Genomic DNA, 21,862 nt, shown 5'->3' with positions numbered 1-21,862 from the left:
CACTTACGTCAATGTGAGTATTCACATGAGTAAGAGCTGCACGCCTTTGTCATGCATTAACTCCCTCCTTCTATCATCAGACTACTCTAAATCAGCATTTTAATGCAGTTCAGGAGGCCAATAGAACTGACAGCTGAAGTCACATTCCCAATGATTTATAAAATTTGGGGTATAAAAATCTTAAATGATGTCTTCTCTCTGAGAGACCAGAGCATAACCATTTCAGCTGGAAAATCCCCCTACAAAAATTCATTTATGATATAAAACCTCCCTTTCGTTTCTGAAAGCACATTTTAGTTTGAAGCATACTGTCATATCCCACAAGACAGGATACCCTGGGGCATAAATAACATAAAACACACGATAAAACATAGTCCCTTAAGTAAAAATATATTTTGCGTTTCAGGTAGTTGCAAAGGGGGAGCAGCTAGTTAAGCAAATCGTATTTCTATAAATCACATTTGTTTATATAACAAAATTATATTTTTAAAGTCAGAATTCACCAGTGGCATAAGCAGGCACAACTCCATTGACTTGAATGAAGCAGTGCCTAAGTCAGTGGTGAATCGGCTTGTAACTCTCCAGACAATAAAAACCTGCCTTCCAAACAGAAGTCACATTTTCTGGGTACACTCAATCCTCAGTAATTTGCACTAGTTCTTGGGATCCCACTGCAGATTACTGAATACTGCAAATGAATGGGAAAGTGAGCAACCGCAATGGAAACGCACAAAAGACACATCACCACATATACACTGTTCATTGATTTTGACAGTTAGAGTTTGGTTTTAAATAGTTTATGATGAAAATTCACAATGCACTGGTAAATGTAGTATAGCATCTTTTGTAAAAAAACAATCATGCCTTAGTAATCGGATACCTCTCTATAGAACTGTTTCTTCAATTAAATCTTTGCGGAGAGGTTTTGGGGCAGGTATGAAGAAATGCAGATGACCGAGGTAACGGTTCTATCTGGTACCTACCCAGCTGACACATGGAAATGGAGTGGTTTCCCTTGGACTATAAAAATTACTTACCTTGTGCTTCCTTTTGGATTTTGTGGCGGGCTTTTCAGCGGCTGCGGTGGGGGACTCTCGAGATTGTCGCCTGTGTTTCACATTTGCCTCTCGTGGTTCAGTTTTCACAGTCACTGTCTCACAAGGGTCTTGTCCGGGTATTCTAGAGAGTAAACTAAGATCTATTTTCACCCAAAGGGATTTGAGTTCTTCAAATTCCCTCAGTGGGGACAGAAGTTCATTTTGCACAATTGGGATCGGTGAAAAGAGTTGTTCCTCTAAATCATTGCTGGTCTGGTCTATTGATGTGTTGCTGCTGTTGCTAGTTAAACTACTTACACTGAGGATGTTACTACTGGAGTCTTTTACTTTGAGGCCATTGGCAGGCCCACTGAAAGCTGGTAATATTTTAGCCTGCAGGCTCTCTTCCTGGTCTGTGTTTGAATCAGAAGTAGACGAATCGGTTTCAATAAATTCACGGGATTTAGGGACAGTTTTGCTAGGGCCTCTGTACTTTTTCTTCTCAGAAGCAAGTCCCGTGCTAGTCCGTGGTTCTTTTCTTGGAGCTGTCTTTCCAGCTGCTGCTTTTGTGCGAACCTTTGGCTGCTCTGGTGGTTCCTGTGTATCTTTTTCTTTGGGAGTGTTGCTGGTATTATTTGGTTTGGGCCAGTTATACTCTTCTACACTGGAAGTCCTTTCTACCTTTTTGGGTTGCTTTTTCCCAGGAGTCCTTTGTGAAGTTGGCTCATTATGAGCTGGTGACTTCTGCTTGGAGCTTTTTGCCTCTGGAGTTTTCTGGGCAACTCGTGGTTTGGCTTTCTCCCGGATGGGACTAAGGACGGCCCTGTCTTTGGAATCGGTCTGGGGCAGACTGTTATTAAGCTTCCCTTTGTTTTGTCCTTCAGTCTGTTGGCTGCTCTGAGACTGAGAACTGTTCTCACTATGAGTCTCATTTTGGTTGTTGATAATGGTCTTGTTATGGGGATTCACTTTATTTAGCCATTTATCCAGCTGCCACTTGTTTGTTGAAGGAGGTTCAGGCTGCAGATCGAAGAACGATAGGAAACAAATCTTAGAGAAGCAATGCTTTTTAGTTTAAACCACAATTACATTTTTAACACAGCGCCTTTTATTTCAGTCAACCAGCGGTTATTGCTAGTTTTACTACAGTATTTATGGTTAATTAGGCTTCCTTATCTAGTTTTCAATGTGGCCCTGGAGAAATTTAATACAACGAAAAAGTTAAGCAGGTCCCTGAAGATGTATTTTTTGTCATGGTGCCTTTCCTTAGTCCCAGACATATACTGTGCCAATAAAATCTTCTCTGGTACTGGGCAAAAATCTAAATATTTCTCTGAAGTAACTGAAATGTGGGCCAGAAGGTTTTCCCCAAAGCTAAAATGAGTTTGTGGATCATGTGTTTGATAGCACAAAGGGAGAAGAAAGCAAATAACAGTAAACAGAATAGGACTTCTATGTTTTCTGAAGGATAAAAGAATTTCGCTTTCAGAGATAAGGCTTTTTCCTGAGAGTGTGCTGGGAGAAGGGGCTTGAATTCATAGCTTTACCTCCGGAGTTGCGCTGCGTGACTCTTCGTTACACTCACTGTCACTGGAGCTGCTTTCGCTGTCGGAATCGGACTCGGAGCTGCTCTCGGACTCACTTGAGCTCCCAGAGCCTCCGCTGGAATGTGCTAAAACTGCACCGTGTGCTGTCTGCAAAGGAAGGCCACTGTGGGGAAAGACAGACATTCAGTTGAATATGCTATTTGACCAATTTTTATTTTAAAAGTCTAACCTAGGAAAATTGATGGTGATGACCCTGGTCTTATTGTCCGTACTCTGCCACAATTCCCATTCACTTCATTTTGACTCCACAAAGTCTCAAATGGGAATTTTGCTCAGTAAGGACTGAAAGATCCAGCCACCATTTGTAAATACTTTGGGTTTATGCTTCACGGGACACATTTATGATGCTGTTAATAATAAATAATAATAATAACAACAATCCAATGAGAAACAGCTTAGTGCCACAAGCCTGAGCTTATTAGTGTGAGGGTTGCAAAAACTAACGCTCATACTTAAATAATTTACAAATGGAAAAAAATGGTCTCTTCATTTTTTGTCAGTACATTCATAATTGATGTCCAAATGAGAGATATTAGGCAACTAATATTGGACATAACGCTTCATTTTAAATGAACACTTTTTAGTGTTTTACACCGTAGGATACAAAAGCTACATATTTATGACAACTCTCCAGAGGTTCCACGGAGTCTTTATTTGTAGCTGGTTTTTCCACCCATGCTTGTGATAGTGCATTAAGGACATGGAGCTCCTGTTGGAAATGAACATTCCTAGAGCACTTACTTTTCAGCACTCCCCCACTCCCCTTCCCATTTATGAAAAGACCCTCTGCTGTCATCTTTTTCAGCATTTATTTTAACACCAATGGGTGTAAAGGAACCCTGTTTTTAGTATTATGGAAATTTGCCAATCAGAGTCTTTAAAAACTCATTTTTAATTTTCAGATTGTTGTCAGAGAGATAACCATAAGATTTTATGTCTGTTCAACTGATCTATACTGCAACTGATTGATTTTAAATTTGTGAAGCTGACAAAGCAAAGTGTTTGAAAACTGACACAATTTGCTAGTACTCCTTTATGGATACCCAATACTTCACCTTAATATATCAGATGATGTGTGAGTCCCATACAGAAACATCTTTGCAAGCCTAGGAGTTTTCTGTGAGCGATAATCCTTATTTTACCCTCTTAACTTTCTATTCTCCTTTTTTCCAAGGACTCCAGCTGCGTATGGAAGTGCTCTCCCTGACCCCAATCAAACCAGTTCAACGTAGGTGAGTACACGAGGAACCCTCACAAGAAAGATGCAGTAAACAATGGACTTGGACTGGTGAGGGCCATAAAAATTCTGTGTCTGATTCCATTCCACTATAGTCGGTGGAAATGTTGCCCCTGACTTCAGTGGCAGCCATATCTACCCCTTAATTCTTCCCTCTTTCTAACCCACTTTCTCTTTCCACCCATGTACTTAGCTGTTTGTACACCCAATACCTCACCCCATGGCTGGGAACGTAATTATCTCTCTAAGCACTGCAATGCCCCTCCTCCTCTCACCACAAGTGGGAGTGGAAAAGTCTTCTCACAACATGCCCTCCCATCCTTAAAGAGATTCCTCTTCTAATTTAAATGTTAACGATTACATCTCAAGTGAACTATGCAGATGAAAAGGGCCCTGCTTGGACAGGAAAGAAAAAACATTTCAAATGAAGTTGTAACTTGCAAGTTTCAAGTATGCTAGCAACATGGCTAATTTAATGATGCTTGTAATAAACCAACATGTATGCGCACCATTGCCCTCCGTTGGATGGAATCCGAACTGTCCAGATTTGCATTATAGTTCCTCTTTTAATAGCTAGTGCAGATTCTCCTTTGACTCTAGAGATAGAGACTGATGCTTTTTGGAACTGAAGGGTCTAATCATCTATCCCTGACATAGCTGTTAAGGCTTGAGGAGCCACAGTTTCCAGTATAGCAGAAACCATCAAATTCCTAAGTGATCACGAACTTATCACAATATTAACAAATTGTTTCTTACTTGTCACTGACCCAGGTATGAGCACCAAACTATGCTCACTTTGGCCCTTATTTGGGAAAGCATCCCTAGTCAGGAAAGTTGCTTATTCCTATTGAAGTCAAGGTTACTTAAGCCCATGCTTATAGTAAAGAACACGCTAAAGTACTTTGCTGAATTGAGGCCTAAGAATGGAGGTTCCAAAAATGCAGGATGAAAGTCTGATCAGGTATCCGTCCTGCCATTTTAATAGTTTTGTTATATTTACAAATGTGTCTCATGTCCACTGACAAAACATCTGGGTGCTTTGTGGTTCATTATGAAACTATCCACTTGGGTAGCGACAGACCCTTAACTTAGTTGCTCATTAAATGCACAAAAGTATTTTTAAAAACCCAAACAAAAACCAAACCAAACTAAACCAAACCCGGGGAAACTTCACTCCAATAAATTAATAGTAGAACCGGTCAAAAAAAAAAAAAAGACTATCAAATGAACATTTTTGCCCACCAGAAAAGAAAAATGGATTAACCAATATCAAAATTTTAGGAATATGGTGATTTTGACCATTTAGTTAATGATTTTTTTGGGGCATTACTGAATTTAAAATGAAATTAGACATTTTGTGCTTCATTTCAAGTTTTGTAAACCAAAAAATTCCAGTTTTCCTTTTCAGTTTTGGGATTTTGTTTGGGGGAGGGGGACGTTTCCTCTTATTTTTCCTCTTTTTACCTTTTTCTGTCTTTTTCAGAAAGAATGGTAATGTGACAAAAATTCATTTTTCACATTTTTTCCCTGCTTTCTAACTAGTGAAAGACAGAAAACAGTAAGAAAGTGTTGGAATATGAGGAAAAACCTGCTTTCCAACTAGAAAAAGGGGGAAACAGTAAAAATGGCTGACAATTAGGTTTTTCCCACCGCATCATACTTTCTACCTTCCCCTCTGCTTTCCAGCGGAAAAGAGGTAAGAAAAAGGGAGAGAAAAGGGAACAAATCCATGAAAATCCCCAAATCAAATTGGAAAACCAAAATTTTTCAGTCTCCAAAAATGAAAATAAACCACAAAATGTTGACACATCAATGTGATAATAAATACTTTCATCTGAAAATGTCAAAATGTTTTGGATTGACATTTCTGAATTGAAAATTTTTGGAACTTTTTGTTTTGTGAAAAGTTTCAGTATTTCAACTTTTCATCCCTATTCAGGATGGAAACAAAGGTTGAAACCTCACAATTTTCTTACCTGCTGGTATGATTAGCCAGCTATATTTACGACAGTGGTTCTTAAACTGGCCGCGGTTCACCGCTCCAGGCCAATGGGGGCTGTGGGAAGCGGCGCGGGACAAGGGATTTGCTGGGCGCCACTTCCCGCAGCCCCCATTGGCCTGGAGCGGCGAACCGCGGCCAGTGGGAGCCGCGATCGGCCGAACCTGCGGACCCAGCAGGTAAACAAACTGGCCCGGCCCGCCAGGGGCTTTTCCTACACAAGCGGTAGCCCCAGTTTGAGAACCACTGATTTACAAGGAAATATGCAAGCTTTATGTGGTGCTCTTTGGGTTCCCAAATGACACAGAGCAAGTGAAATAATAATAATAATACCTTGCTTTTATCTAGTGTTTTTCCTCAGTAGAGATCAAAGTGCATTACCAAGGAGAGAAGCACCATTATCCCCATTTTACAGATGGGCAAACTGAGGCATAGGGAGGTGACGTGACTTGCCCAAGGTCAATCAGCAGACCAATGGCCAAACCAGAAATATAATCCATGTCTCCCGAGTCTCAGGTCTGTGCTCTACATCTTAGAAATGCTCTGTTGATGGCAGTGGAAAGTTCACTCTATATTATATCTGATGTAATGGATAAATACTCCTACAATGGATCAGAATGGGAGAGGCTGGTCTCTCAGTAGCCAGATCCCAGATCATTCAGGCCTTTAAACATAACCTATACTGTGAAGTGTATTTGGCAGTGAATAGGTACTGTAGCCAGTATGTGCACATCTAAAACATGTAGGTGAGGTCTGTAACTGACAAAGAGCTCAAAGGGCAAGAACAAAACCATGGAAATAGATGTCAGACCCAACCCGGCCTTATTTTCTTTCTTGTTGCTCACCATTCCCAGAGAAGTTCTCATGGGTGAAACATTACTGAATAACATAGCTGGGCAAGCTTGCAGGAGGAACCGGACAGACTCAAAATGTTTTTCTTACAAAACAACAATGAGGTCATATTTGTCTTTAATCGAGGCTAATAAAATTATGCCTTAGCTACATCAGGCAGTTTGATGCTGCAGACATCATTACCAAACTAGATTTTTTAAAGTCAACGTATTCACTTTTCATCATGTAGTTTGCGTTTAAGAGTAACCCTGTTTGTATGCTTGGCCACACAATCAGATAAGACCTGAAATGCCTTTCCTAACATCTCACAAAGCTAAAGATAAAGAACATCTTGCATATAGCTCTATGCACAATCAACTTCTAATAATGCTGTTCAGCAGAATAGAAGAATGTATACAGACCTTTCACACACAAGTGAATGGGGAAAAAAACCCTCATTTCCAAGGGGGAGATGAGTTTAATGGAGAGATTATAGTTCCTTTTAAAAAAAATAAAAATAAAAATCTGCCTTTCCGTGAAAAAATATTGGTTGGTTTGAACTCTCCCCTGAGGCCACTTTTGGCTCTAAGCCTAGAAAGTGGTTTTCTATAAAGATTACGGGGCTGATCCTGAAAACATTTACTCAAGGGAGTAGCGCTTACTAGAGTGGGACTGACTCACATGAGTATGGACTGAACAAATTGAGGTTTGCATCTGTAAGAGAAGTGCAAAGCAAGCTTTGCTGTGTTGCTAGGTTCCAGCCTAGGAATGCCAGCCCGGATGAGGTTTGAAACTGATTTAAAGCATTTTATCAACAGGAAGCAAGCCCTCAGAGTGACTAGAGGGGGCAGAAAGCTTTGGTATTTGGGCCGCTGAGCTGTTATTTTCCAGTAGGCGCTGAGTGTTCCCTCTGTCTCTGAATATTTACAAACTACGTTTCTGTCTCATTGGAACCAAAAATAAAAAATGATGCTGCTGCACAAAAGAATGAAACACGGTCTGGGCAAAGAGCGTGCAAATGAAAGACAGTCAATTACTATTGTTTGTGATTGTAGGCCCCAGGGACCTACTATGCAGACACAGAGTGAGAGACAGTCCTTGCCCCAAAGAGCTTGCAATGTGACCAGACAAAGCAAATACTGGAAGTATCATACATCTCTGGCCTTGGAACTGAACCCTGCTCTCCGAAGACCCAGTTGAGTGCCTCTCAAGTTAGCAGGACAAGGTGCTTGGTCCTATTTTTCAGTTTATTCTTCCTTTATAGGGTGACCAGACAGCAAGTGTGAAAAATCGGGACAGGGGGTCGGGGGTAATAGGAGCCTATATAAGAAAAAGACCCCAAAATCGGGATTGTCCCTATAAAACTGGGACATCTGGTCACCCTATTCCTTTACCACATGCTCCTATCCCAGTACTCTGCACTCTAGCTCCACCCTGCAGGGAAGCAGATTGTGAACTGCGTGCACTGTGACAAGTGACTGTAGCAGTGGGTTTACTGTGAAGAAACAGACACACAGGGCACCATACTGAGAGAGGCTCTTTATGACAGCAGAGGCAGCGCTATAGGTATGTGCTCCTAGCCATTGCTACTTACACATTGCAGACCTGATTCCCTACCTATTCATTCACCCCAGTGTAAGTGAGACTAATGCCATTGGAGTTACACCCACAGTGTAGTTGACAGCAGGATCAACCCCTCTGACTCCATCCTCTGGCACAGACCATCATGGACACATCTGTGGTTGCCTACCAGAGCAGCTGGCAAGCATGGGGTCAATGGATGAAGCACACAGAAAGGGACTCTGGAATCAGGTAGGAGGGAAGCTGCTCTTTGTTGTTGGCCTCCAGCAACTTTCATCCATTCCTCCCCCCCTCCCCACCCCATGATCTAGTTTTCTCTTTGTTGGTGCATGTGGGGAAACTCCCTGCCGCAAATTCACCACAAATGTTTACAGTGTTTGAGTGTATGACACCTCATGTGTAACTTGATACTCAGCATTGTCGTAGTGGGCACAAAGTACCCGATAGAAAAGGCCCCGTGGAGCAAACCAGGCACCAGCATCTAGAAGTGGGTTACTGGACCAGTTGATCTCCAGGCCGAGAGTTGCTGAACTGTCTTGAATGGAAGTTGCAGTTGTGCAGCTATTTTAAGACTAGGCCTTAAAATCCACTGCTGAGGTTTCAATCTTGGTGCTATGGCAAAGTTATCCAAAACACCAACAGTATTTCTCTGCAATTTGCTGCCATGGGTGATCTGCTTAAATGTTTAAATTCCCACTTCCACTTCATCTGTTCTCAAAAGTCACCAATTCATTTTCCAAACACCCATTGAAGCAGCTGTGGAGTTATCATGTGCATGGCTTACTATTCTGCATGAAAAACGAAGGACTCGTGCAATTTAAGCATTCTTTTTTCACCCAGACTGTTATTATATATTTTCAACACATCATTTACTCTAATATTTTAATAAATGGCTTTCAAGACTAAACCTGGTAGTTACAACAAGATAATGTCTGATTCTAAAAATCATTAACCTCTAATATGTGAAATAATCAACTTATAGTGTGTAAATATATATATCTTTTAAAAAAGCAATTGTGTAACTTCACACTACTGCGCTGAAACTCCTCAAAGGACAAAAATGAGCAACAATGTCTAAGACATCTGCCTACATTTTTCACCTATCAGATTTAGCTGCATTAATTGCTGTGAAGAGAATTTAGCTAATTGACTATAGATTCAACAATGGGTTTATTCACCAAAAGTCTTTTTTTTAAGGAATCCCAGAGGAGTGATAAACTGACCACCTGTTCAATCATACCCTGTGAAATCAAAATGTAAATATCTGAGAAAACAGATTGCTGCTGGAAGTGGGAAAATGTATATGGGACTTGACGGGGAGTCAATGGTACATCAGTGCCCACAATGCATTTTCACAAGGAGCATTGGTCTCTGAAGAGACCTAATTGTTGGCAAAGTTGAATCAAAAGAATTAGGTAAGGATAGAGGTTTGTATAGAAAAGAAGGCTGTAGATGTGAGAGAAAGGCTGGTCTTATGGTTCAAGGCCATGGACTGGAGTCAGAGAATCTCCCCTCAGTTCCCCCTCCAAAAATGGGGATTATAATACTTCTCCTACCCTTTGTCTGACTTTGTCTAGTTAGACCAGTGCGGGGTAACTTGCGACCCATGGGCCACACACGGCCCATCTGGGTAATCCGCTGGTGGGCCACCAGACAGTTTGTTTACATTTGCAGGGCCGCCCGCAACTCCCAGTGGCCGAGGTTCGCAGTTCCCGCCCAATGGGAGTTGCGGGAAGCGGCGTGGGCTGCAGGGACATGCTGGCCGCTGCTTCCCAAAGCTCCCATTGGCTGGGAACGGCAAACCGTGGCCACTGGGAGCTGCGGGTGGCCATGCAAATGTAAAAGAACTGTCTGGCGGCCCGCCAGCAGATTACCCTGTTGGGTCACGTGCGGCCCATAGGCCACAGGTTGCCCATCACTGATTTAGACCATAAGCTCTTGGGGGCAAGAACAACCTCTTGCTATGTTTATGGGTCCCAATCCTGGTTGAGGCCTTTGGGCACTATCATAATACAGTAATAATAGGCCAGATTATGATCCCCTTACTCATACTGAGGACTGCCATACCTCTTTAAGCACTTCCCATTTACTCTAGTTCATTCTAGTGGGAGTGATTGAGAAGTGAACTACTAACCAGGGTAAGAGTTTCGGAATCTTCACCCAAAAAGTCTATCTGTACAGAATAATCGCACAAATCTCAGAGACTTTAACAGATGTTACTTGTGTGGCTGAATTCTGTGCAAATGTTTAAGAAAAAGTTTCCTTGGATATTCCAGTAGATAATACAGAGACACCTTGCTCATTAATATTTAGTGCCAGAATTTAATACTATAACTGTTCAATAATGAAGTTTTATTTCATTTCTATTCCTGCCCCATTAGCAGAAAGTAATACGCTTTTCTAATTTGAAAGGGAGCTGTCATGGTTTTTATAATGAATTGCTCATGTCTATATCTCCAAACTTAGATATGGCAGCCATGAGATTTTTTTTTTAAAGGAAGGATCACTCTGAATGATTTGTTCACTGCCTTCTCATTGGTTAGTATTAAATTATTTATTGCCTAGCTGGCTGGACTCAAATCTAAACTTTCAAAGATCAGGCTGACACAGGAATTGAAACCTGTTTCAAGCCCCTTTTAAAGTATTAATCAGTACCTAGCCCCAGTGAAATGAAATAAGGTGTGGAAATTGTTGCTTTAGCTAACACTAGTGCATAAGAAGACATCATTTATGACGGCTCTGTCCAGCCAAAAAACATGAAGAAGGAAGGCATCTATAATATGCTATTCAGGATGTGGCAGCTGATCTGCCTGGATCAATCCTGAACACTGTCATGCAAATATGAGTTCTGATTTATTTTGAGGAGGAAGGTAATTTACAATATGTGGAGTGTAAGAAGTCACATTCTCATTTTATTGTGTTCAAAAGCAACTGTTTTAATCAAAGGCTGTTTATAACAAGGCTGATAGAGTTACCGAAACAGATTTTTTTTTATTCATATACATACAGCCCTTTTGTACTTTCAGCTTTTAAGACCATAAAAAAGGATAGTAAAGATGAAAGAAGGAAAAAGAATGACAGAACTAACTCCTGTGAGCCACAATCTATGTCAAAGCAGAACTAAAGTGATTGACAGCTTGCATTAGTAATGAATAGAGCAGGGAAAAGCTGCCAAGAATCCATAACAAGGTTAAGCCTTCCAATAAAGAATTACATTAGCCACAAATCCTAGGTGGAACTGTGTGTATACATTTGCAATGTGACTTTAACCACAGTACTGCTACTACTGCCAACTCTTATCCAGACCTTACTGCTAGTTTTAGCTTTGGTCTGTGATGAGTTCTGGCTCTTAATCATACCTATATTAAAAGTACAGATACAACACATCCAATGACCTAGGAAAATACAAACAAACAGAAGAAGAAAGTGAATTTTAATATCACAGTCCTAATGGCAACCATAAAAGAGTTTTGAATTACTGGAATCAGAACAGCTCCCCCTCTCCTTCCAGAGTGTTCTTACACATACTTGACATATATAAGGGAATTCTGCATCCCATATCCTTGATTTGTGCATGCAACTCCCACTAACCTCAGGGCTGGGAAGCTATTTTGAAGGCGTGATATGATCCTGAGAATACAATACCATACAATCTTCTTAATATGCAAAATCCTTGAATTCACGTGTCAATGGGTATTATTTGTTAGATGCCCTGAAGTGCTACTGTTTGGTTGGGATTTAGTAGAGCAAGAACATTGTCACACCATGACACTCCAAAGGCACCTGATGGATGCAAATGGGACCATTTTATTATCTAAATATTAACACATACATTTCCATCACATCAAACTGGATGTATATATTGATACATAGATCTGATTTCTCTTCCTCAGTGTTTGCTGTGGATCTTCTGTGTAAATCAACAGGTATATATTCTAATTCATACACTATAATTCATAATTTAAAGTGAATATACAGTGTCAGCAGGGGTTTAATGCGGCACTTATTATACCAAAGAATCCAAGCATGTTTGTGAGAAAATACCTTCATTTCCCCTTTTGGGGTGGACACATAATGGCAAAGTTTAATTCTACTTCTGTCGCATATGGCCTGGAACTTGGGTGCATAACACTGAAAATCAGCTAAATTGTCCATGCATGCATGTATAGGACAGCTTCAGATTTCACATGATGCATTTTAATACAGTTAAATATATTTGGGAATGGAACTGAGCTTCTAGGACCCGATGTTAACAGAACTGGGAGCCAAGTGTCTATTCTGCCTTAGTGCCAAGGAAATACTATTGGAATAATTCTGTATTTGTTGACTGCATTGTGGATTATGATTTTCAATCACTTTAAGAAGGCAAAAATCCAAAATACACAATTACAACTATGTAGACAATATGTAGAGCTGGTCAACATTTTTGACTGAAAAATGTTCCCATTGGAAAATATGTTTTCAACAAAATTTTCCTTAGAAACAGCAATTTTGATTAAACAAACACCAAAACTCTGTTTGAATCAACATTTTGAAACAAACCAAAACCTTTTGTTTTGATTTGACTTGAAAGGAGGTTTCATTTCAGTTTTCCATTTTCAGTTTTTGAATTTTTAGGTTTTTTTCCTCTCTGAATTCTCTCTCTTTTTTGTTTTCCCGAAGGCGGGAAAAGGTTTAAAAAAGTGTGCAAAAATGGGGGGGAAATACTTTTCACACCCACAGGCAGAGTGTGTGAGAAAGTTGGATGTTTTGGCAATGGATTGTACACTATAGAACGCTTCCAATATTTAAACCATTTTTTAAATCAGAAATTTTATAAAGCTAGAGAGTGAGGCGCTGATTTCTGCACTGCCTTGCACCACATATGGTCACTTACACTACATAGATCCTCTGTCCTTTGCAGTGGCCTCTTTGTACTGTTCTGGTGGCACATAACTTCAGAAGCCTACTGCAGATTTACTCGCCATGGGGGAATCTCTGGGTGGCATACAGCCAATATAGCCATTCCTGTGCCGTAGGCGGTGTGTCAGCCCCTTGCAGGCTGTTGCAGCTGACACTCTTTAGAAAAGCCCTGAAACTTCTATAAGTTGTGGAGTGACCAAAATGGACCCTTGCTATTCTCAGGATGGCGCAGGGGGAGGGCGTTATAAACCTGGCCACAATGACGGATTGAGCCCTTAGCAAAGTAGGTGTAAAACACTACCAACATCAGAATCTTCCACACACTTGTAACAGTGGTAGAGTTCTAAACCCATTATGCACAGATGTAAATGACTATACAAGGTACTAAGCAGTGGAGGATCAGAGGCTGAATGCAACTGTAGAGTGTTGCTAGCAGTTGTATATTAAGGCATAAATAATGCTATACCTCCCTCAACATGACATTATTATTATGCTGCCCTTGTGGGGAAAGGTGGTCTTGTGGTTATGCATTGGCTGGGGACTTAAAATCTTGGGTTCAATTCCTGGTTCTCCTACAGACTTCCTGTGTGACCTTGGGCAAAATATTTCTGCCCTTTGTTCTTCAGTTCCCCATTTGTGAAATGGGGAGGACAGGCCTCTCTTTGTTCATAGGGGACTTATGTGGTGATAGTAAATACATTTATGATTGTCAAGCACATAAATATTATTGATAACAGGGGCCATAGAAGTACAAAGAAATGAATGAAAACACATTAGACCTTAACTTCACTGGTACTGCTGTTAATTATATATAAGAAGTCACCAATAGCAATAATGAGCAATCATTCTGAAATACGGTTTTCTTTTTTGAAAAAGAAAACAGTATTTCTATGCAAATTATGAATTTGTGGGCAGGGCCGGCTCTGGCTTTTTTGCCGCCCCAGGCAAAAAAGCCTCCCGCCACCCCCCGCCCCCGGCGGGGAGCGCGGCAGGGGAGGGCGCCGAGCCCGGCCGCGGGCCCGCTCTCCCCAGCCGGAGCGCCGGGAGGAGGGCGGCGAGCCTGCCGCGGCTCCGCTCTCCCCGGCGGCCAGAGCGCCGGGAGGAGGGTGGTGAGCCCGGCCGGGGCTCCGCTCTCCCCGGCGGCCAGAGCGCCAGGGGGAGGGCGGCGAGCCCAGTCGCGGCCCCGCTCTCGGGCAGGAGCGCCGCGCCGCCCCCCTCCAGGTGCCGCCCCAAGCACATGCTTGGTGGGCTGGTGCCTGGAGCCGGCCCTGTTTGTGGGATACATTCAGACCTCTTTTCAGATGCAGGGTCACACGCTATAGTTCTGGACATGTGAATTAAGTCTCTCAACAAGGAGAAATCTGTCTAGTGAAATATTAATTTAAGCAAATGTTGGAACAAAGGAGTCCGCCTGATAAATTAAAACTGGAGTGAAAAATTCCAACTGGAGTGAAAAAATAAATGTTCTCTATATTTCATATTAACCTCTAATCAGTCTGAAATCTGTTTTTTGCCTAATATGAGCTACTTTTATGGCTGATGATTTTTTTTCATTTGCGTAATAAATCACTAGATTGATTAAAAAAAAGTATTCCAACTATTTTGAATTAAAGATCATCTTGAAGGACGTGACACTAAAAACAGAGCTAAATCTTTTGGAGGCATCCATTGCTAATTATGACATCCATACACATTATGAACAAGAGGATGTTTCCTCCAATGATAAATAGACCTGAATATCCTTCCCAACATTCACTATAAATCACAAAAGACTATTAATAAGCAGTCAGAAAAAATGACAGTTACTACAAGAATCTGCTCCCATACTTTGCCTAATACTATCAGTGTCATGTTTAAATCTGACATCTTAAATCTTCTACATGAAAACCCTTTAAGTCAAAAGGCTCAGCTATTTTAAACAGAATTTTCTAGGCCTGTTATTTTGAATGACAGCAAAGGAAATACAGGATCTTTAATCCTGTAACCTTATCTGACTGAAAATCTTGCCTGCCAGCTAATATTTGCCATTCCCATCAACACCAAATTAATGGCCAGATCTTGCAAGATAAAGAGTGGCCATCCCTACTGAAAGGTGGTGAGCACCCTCATGCGCCATTGATTTCACTGGGAGCTGAGGATGCCCCGTACCTTGTGTGACTGAGCCCCGAAGGTAGTCATGGGAAAGTGATACAAGTAAAAGGATCACATTCCCATAGGCACACTGGGAACCGACTTGAACCTAATCCCAACTCACCTTTGATTTAAGAGGCAAAAACTAATTGTGGTTGCCAGGAGTAAAACAGTCTTAACACAGGAGGCCTTATAAAAGTGTTACTGTAATACACTGTACTAACCATGACACTGTGTGCATTTTTAATCCAGATTGAAAGAAACAGGAATGCCAGTCCTCTGGTATGAATAAAAACAGAGCCAGTTAAAATCTGCCCAGAATAGAACGGAAAGCAAACATACAAATTCCCCAAAGAGCCAATCAGGAGACAGAGAAAGTCCATTGCTCTGTAAATCTGAAGACAGAGTGGGTTTTGACATTAGGATGCTGACAGACTTCGAAAATATACATTGCCCAATGAGTTTATATAAAACAAAATACCTGGATCAGCCTATAGGGTTAGCTAAATTATATCTGCATTGACCCTGGTCATTACAACCAGTGGTTAATCTGTTTTCCTTCTGAATTCTGACATTCTTTCCTCACAAGTGAATGTATCTAAATCACTCATGTATTTATTCCTCAAACTAATGAGTGGCTATTGCATCAATAATGAAAGTTCAAATGCATGGAGGTGGGCAAACCCTTCAGAGACCTAGACTGCCCAAGGAGATGGAAGAAAATAAGCAAGGTCAATTCGCTCTCAAACTTCTTATTGTTTTTAACTTGACAACCATGCCTTTAGTAAGGAGCAAATGTGATTTTTACACATCTGCCCAGGCAGCTTCAATCTCTGATACTCCAGTGTAGCATGGTGGTTAATTGCCTGTTGTCTGAGACTTGGGAGTTCTCTTGCTTGTTAATGATGAAAGTCAGAGATGGTGTATGGCTCCGACAGCAAGAGAAATTGGGAAAAAGTAAACAATTATTTATTTTCTGTATTAATTTATAGACTGTCCTTCTCACAATCTGAACCACAATCTGAACTGTATTGCAGATGCCACAGAGAATGAAACAAAATTAGCCCACGCTTAGGTTCAATGCTCAAAAGCTGGCCAAAGAAAATCAAAGCTTCCACAAAAATGGAAGGCAGAGCAAAACAATCAAAGGTGGGCTAACCTTAGTAGAACAGTCCTGCCCCAAGCTGCTATGACAACCCGAGGGGAATTCTGATGGAAGGAGATCAGGAGATTGGGTCTCAAAACTAAGAAGTCTCTGCCCTAGATGTCAGACCTCAGTTGTTTTGCAGGGTGTAAGCAGACTGGGGGGAGGCAGGACACAGGGGCATGTACATGTACACACAACCCAACAAGATTACTCTGTGTATCACCAGGACTTGTTCTGCAGAGTTTTTAAGCTCTGTAACTGTCATTGAGGATCTGAGAAGCAATACATGGTTCTTCATACCCTTGGAACAAGTTATCATGACCTCGTACATCCAGTCTGTTATTTCCTTCTTTATTTTTAAAAATGAAACAATCCTCAGATGATATATCCCATATAAATCAGTCACTCAAAGGAAGCTTAGAGAAAATGTGAGGCTCACAGCCTTCGTTTGGTGTAGAGAGAAGAGTGTTAGTGCAGAGTGCTATTCATCACATACATTTTCCCAGGCTGAAGTGCAATGTTGGCATAGGAAGTGGTTCCTTGCACCAGCATACTGGCAAGGGGAGTTTCACATGGCAGAGTTCTGAAGCTGAAAGTTTTACATGATAGTTTTGAAGATGAAAGGAGTTTTTTTTTTTTAAACCTGGAATTGTGTTTGAAACCAGGATTTATCATGTAGATTACAGATGGACTCAAGAGCACGCATTTGGACCCAGGTTTTGAACAACACATGGTGCAGATCAGGGTTCAGATCCATCCTGAATATAAATTTAAAATAAATGCAATACATGGAAATACCATACATATTATAAGGTGATGGCAACTGTTTTCCTCCACATACAATGCAGTGTGTTTTGAGTATATGGCGAACTACTGTAGTGATGACGAGCTGGCATCTATGAGTTCAGTGTTGACCTGTCCTCATGCTCAAGCTGAGGACGTCTCTTGTTCCTGAAGCATGTCTGCCTGGCCCTTTTAGATTTTATTCATTATTTATTTTGCTGGGACATGGAAAAGAGCACTCCAGTCCTTTATTGGATCTAACTTTCCAAACATCTATTTGTTCTAGCTATACTTTAAATGACAATGTGTAGCTCGTTTTGCCACTAACTCTATTCCATAAATCTAAATAATGATTAATTAATGTGATGGCATATGGAGATCCGGACTCCTGGATTCTATTTCCAGCTAAACACTGGATTCACTGTATGATTACTGGCTAGTCACATAGGTCAAAATTTTCCAACTTGGATGCCTCAGATAGCACCTAAATCTAGAGCAGTGGTTCCCAAACTTTAACAACCTGTGAACCCCTTTCACTAAAATGTAAAGTCTCACGAACCCCCCTCCTAAAAATGAATATTTCCAGGGATTTTCTCCTTCACCTGAGTATAAATTATAAAAGCAGTGATCTTGGAAATATAAAATTTGTTTTTATGACATGCTTATTACACACTATTATTAATTATTATTGATCATTACAGTATTTTTATTACATTATGAAAACGGCAACACTCTTCCAAGATCTCACTTTCGTAGCTTGTATCAGTTTGAATAAGCTTGTTATAAGACAAGGCTCCTATGTTTCATCAGATGTGAAACAGCAGGAAGGTATTTAAGGAGCCAATTCAAAGAGCTCCTCCTCCACAGGCATTCAGGGCTTGAGCAGTCCAGGCAAACAACGCACGTTACAACAAAGCTTAAACTTGTTCTTCGTAATCATTTTAAAAACAATACTAGCTGCCTATTTAATTTTAAAAACAGCAAAAAATATCCATCTCCCTTTCCATTTCTTATAAGGAGTCTTAAAGTTTAAATCTCCTCCGTGTGATAGATAGGCTTGCTTTGATTTGCTTAGCTCTTGGAAGTCAGGGGCTCCGGGCTGCTGGCCCTTATGCTGCTCAGAGTCCCTAGGGACAGCTCTGTCCGCCATTCAGGAATTTTTTCCTGAGAACCCCCTGTAACATTTCATGAACCCCCAGGGGTTCACGAACCCCAGTTTGGGAACCACTGATCTAGAGCTAGGTACCAATTTTCAGCGATGGTGAGAACATGCAGCTTTCACTGATTATCTTAGAAGTTGAAGGTGTTCTGCACACCTGAAAATCAACCTGCTTCTGTAGATGTCGGCTTAGGTGCTTAACATTAAGCAACCAAGTTTGAAAAAGTTGGCTTTAAACCTCTTTGTGTCTCAGTTTACCCAGTTGCAGAACAGATATTATAAAAATATCTACCTACCTCCTAGGGTGTTTTCATCACCATTATTGTAGCTGTTTCCTTAGCACAACATAACTCGCTGCCAAGCCAGCTCTATGTAGAACGTTCAGCTGTCTGACTCATATGATTCCTTTGTGTGATTCATTTATATGGGATACATCTTCTGGGGTTATTTCATTAAAAAAAATAAAGGAGGAAATAAAACATTGGATATACAGGATAAGAACCTGTTCCGCTGGTATGAATAATTACTGAGACCATAAAACTAAAGTGAATGTTTAAAGAGATCTCACTAAGTTGCTATACCATAACCATATTTACAAAATGTATCTGAAGCTAATCACTCTTGCAGTTACAATGGAGTCAAATGATGAATAACAAATTAACAACGGGTTTCTCAATGGGATTTTATTTTTTCACTGGATGGGGGTTTAGCATCATTTCGTAAAAATAAAATCCATGCAGGAGAAATGCAATTATTGTAAGGAAGAGTTTTACCACAAGTAATGAATGGATTTCTTCTGTGTTAGGACATGAACTTACACAGGAAAAGCTCTCAATGCCTTCAGTGGGGATTTTCCCTTGAATAGGGAATAGCAAATCAAGTTCTTTGTGAGTACATCTTCTGGGTGTGTGTCTTGATCTAATTCTTTCCCCAAGTACATTGCAGCGGATTTGTAAGCGCTAACAAAATCAACTTTTGTATTGTGATTTGATTATTTATTTAATACTATAGTTTATTCATTTTGGTTTATTAATTTGTTGGTCTGATGGTTTTTATGAGCCGCGATTCGGCATAGGTCTCTCTCTAGTCTCATGTTTCATATAGATATGGGAAATGAAATGTAAGTGTGATACAATTATGGTTGTATGCCATGCAAGACAATACTGTAAATATGACAACAGCCCGAGAAGCTGCTTAGCAAAATGATCTCAATACACAAGGCAGTGTGAAAATGTAAAAAGAATCTATAATGACAACAAAGATTAGCCATTTGCTCTCTAACCTTATTTACAGAAGCAATCAGAGGTATTCAGGTCGAGTTAATGACCCTGTCTCCAATTAATTCAATTGTCTACAAACAACACTGATGCAGTGGCTGTCTCAGAGTCTGCCACATAGTCTCTGAGGGAATACATAAGACTCCATTAAAAGTGACAATAATAATGCATTTATTACTGAAACACTATTGTATTATAAATAAATTCCTGATGTTAAATTATGCTCCATGCTTTAACAGAAATTCAATTACTGAAATAATAAAAAAGACGGTGTATTTGCCAAGTGCTTGGACTATAATTTGGCTGCTTAGTTACCAGCAGTTGGCTGTTTTGCAATTTCTTCTTCATAGAGTATTTCTTTTGAATAAATGCCAGGCTTTTTCATACAAATTTTATGAACAAGTTACAAAATGAAATTTTGAGCTTTTGAATCCAATTATGAAAGACATAACTAAATCTATTATCGGAAAAAAATTATTGAAAGCTCTTCTTGCTGTTGTTTGGCTCTCTATAGTAATTGAGGTAAGCACAGGTGCTGTTCATTATAGGCCATTGTGCGCCATCTGAATTCTGGGAACTGTGGAATTCAGATGGTTTAAACTCCGTTTATGTGAATAACAAACAGGCGTGATTCTGAGGTTGTTTGTACAAGCTTGCACAGAGCTCATTTGGGACTCCTAAGACACCTGCTTACCCCTTTCAAGCCAAAACAGTATCATTTATGCTCTGGCTATTCTTCCTATGACAATTTTGCAGAAGCAACATATTTCCCCACCTTCCCGCCTCAGGCTGCTATAAATGGTAGAAATACCAACAAAAATATAGATCCATATAACAATTATCCAGTGTAATAGGGACAACGGAAGCTTTAAAGCAGCTTTTTTTGCTTGACAGGATTCAGGCAGGGAATACCTTGTAAGAATATAAGAAGCTGATTCTCACTGTTAACATTATTTCCATTCCAAATCGGCTTCCTGAGGTAGAATGTCAAATGTAAAATAGAGTTTATTCCCCCCGCCCCCGGGGCTGTTTAGCAGCAGTTGGTTTTTTTTCCTGTGGGGTTTGGCCATTTATTTCTCTTGCTAATATCTCACCTATTGTCTTTAGATGTTTTGCATGTAAGATATGAAGAGACACATGCATTGTGCATCCTGCCAATAGAGTGCAATGAAAAACAGCTGATGGTCTTCCCATTAGATCCCCTAGGTGTACTGAACCATATGGCAGCATGCATGTTGGTCCTGATGCTCCAGAGGATTGCCAGCTCTCACCTCTACATATTTCAAAAGGTGCTGTCTCAACTATATGTTACTGCTGACTTCAGTTATTTACTTTGTGCTTTTATTTGTTGATGTACTGCAAGAGCTTATTAGCAGAGATGTTATCAAAAATACCTGGGGATGGAGTGGGGGGGTGAGGGTGGCGGGAGGAGAGAGGGGATTAAAGCCAGGCAACCCACAGAAAGGAAATGTGGGAGAAGAGCTCCTGCTAGCTCAATGTTGAACTCCTAAGCCACTTTTTCAGTCACTGCCTGCCATGCAACTACGGAGGCAAAGGTACAAGCCGTCTTTGGAACGTACCAACCTGGAGTGCAGATGCCAACATGTACCACAGTTCAGAGGCTGGCATGCAACAGAACCCTGAGAATGGGACACAAAACAACCTGCGTTCTGCACCATGGGCTGATTTGTTGCAACCTGATAAATTGGCTTGTTTCCTAGATTTACCACTGTTGAAAACCACATGCACTTATTGGAGCAGGTGCTAGTGCAGGTTGAAAGCCAGCTTAAGGGGCAGACAGGAGAAACATCTCAACGCAGTCAGAAGTAATTAAAGAAAACAAAGCCCTTACCTTGAGGACTGAACTTCAGGAAGAATAAGCATGTGCGGAGACTGGGGGTCCCAATGGGTGAGGATTTAATTGTATTTCTCAATCAACTATCATCTAATGCTCGCAGGATAAACACTGAAGATGACCCAATTTCCATAGGAAGAGCCTACAGGCTTCTAAAGAGGCCTTGCGTTGGCAGTGAAGGACAAAGGCAACAATCATATGCACAGTGTTTGACTTTAGTGATGAATGGCAGATCGTCATGGCAGCAAGGAAGGAAGCAAGTTTAATAAGGAGCAGATTTGTTTCTTTCCAGACTTGGGGCCAATTAGCCAAACAAA

The 21,862-nt window shown here is 40.7% G+C and overlaps 1 protein-coding gene across 2 annotated transcripts in view; it reads right to left on the bottom strand.

The window, feature by feature from the left end:
• Positions 1-21,862, bottom strand: part of AFF2 (AF4/FMR2 family member 2) — a 394,994-nt gene that overhangs the window by 31,672 nt on the left and 341,460 nt on the right. For both annotated transcript variants that reach the window (XM_026652958.1, XM_026652959.1), the window contains 2 exons: positions 2,585-2,747; positions 1,038-2,057 (listed from right to left, as the gene is read on the bottom strand). In XM_026652958.1, coding sequence (XP_026508743.1) covers positions 1,038-2,057; positions 2,585-2,747 — 1,183 coding nt within the window. The remainder of the gene's footprint in view (positions 1-1,037; positions 2,058-2,584; positions 2,748-21,862) is intronic.

The sequence above is a fragment of the Terrapene carolina genome, unplaced genomic scaffold (genome assembly GCF_002925995.2).
Source record: "Terrapene carolina triunguis isolate 2854851 unplaced genomic scaffold, T_m_triunguis-2.0 Scaffold131, whole genome shotgun sequence".
Classification (NCBI taxonomy): domain Eukaryota; kingdom Metazoa; phylum Chordata; order Testudines; family Emydidae; genus Terrapene; species Terrapene triunguis.
This window is presented reverse-complemented; position numbering and strand designations above follow the sequence as displayed.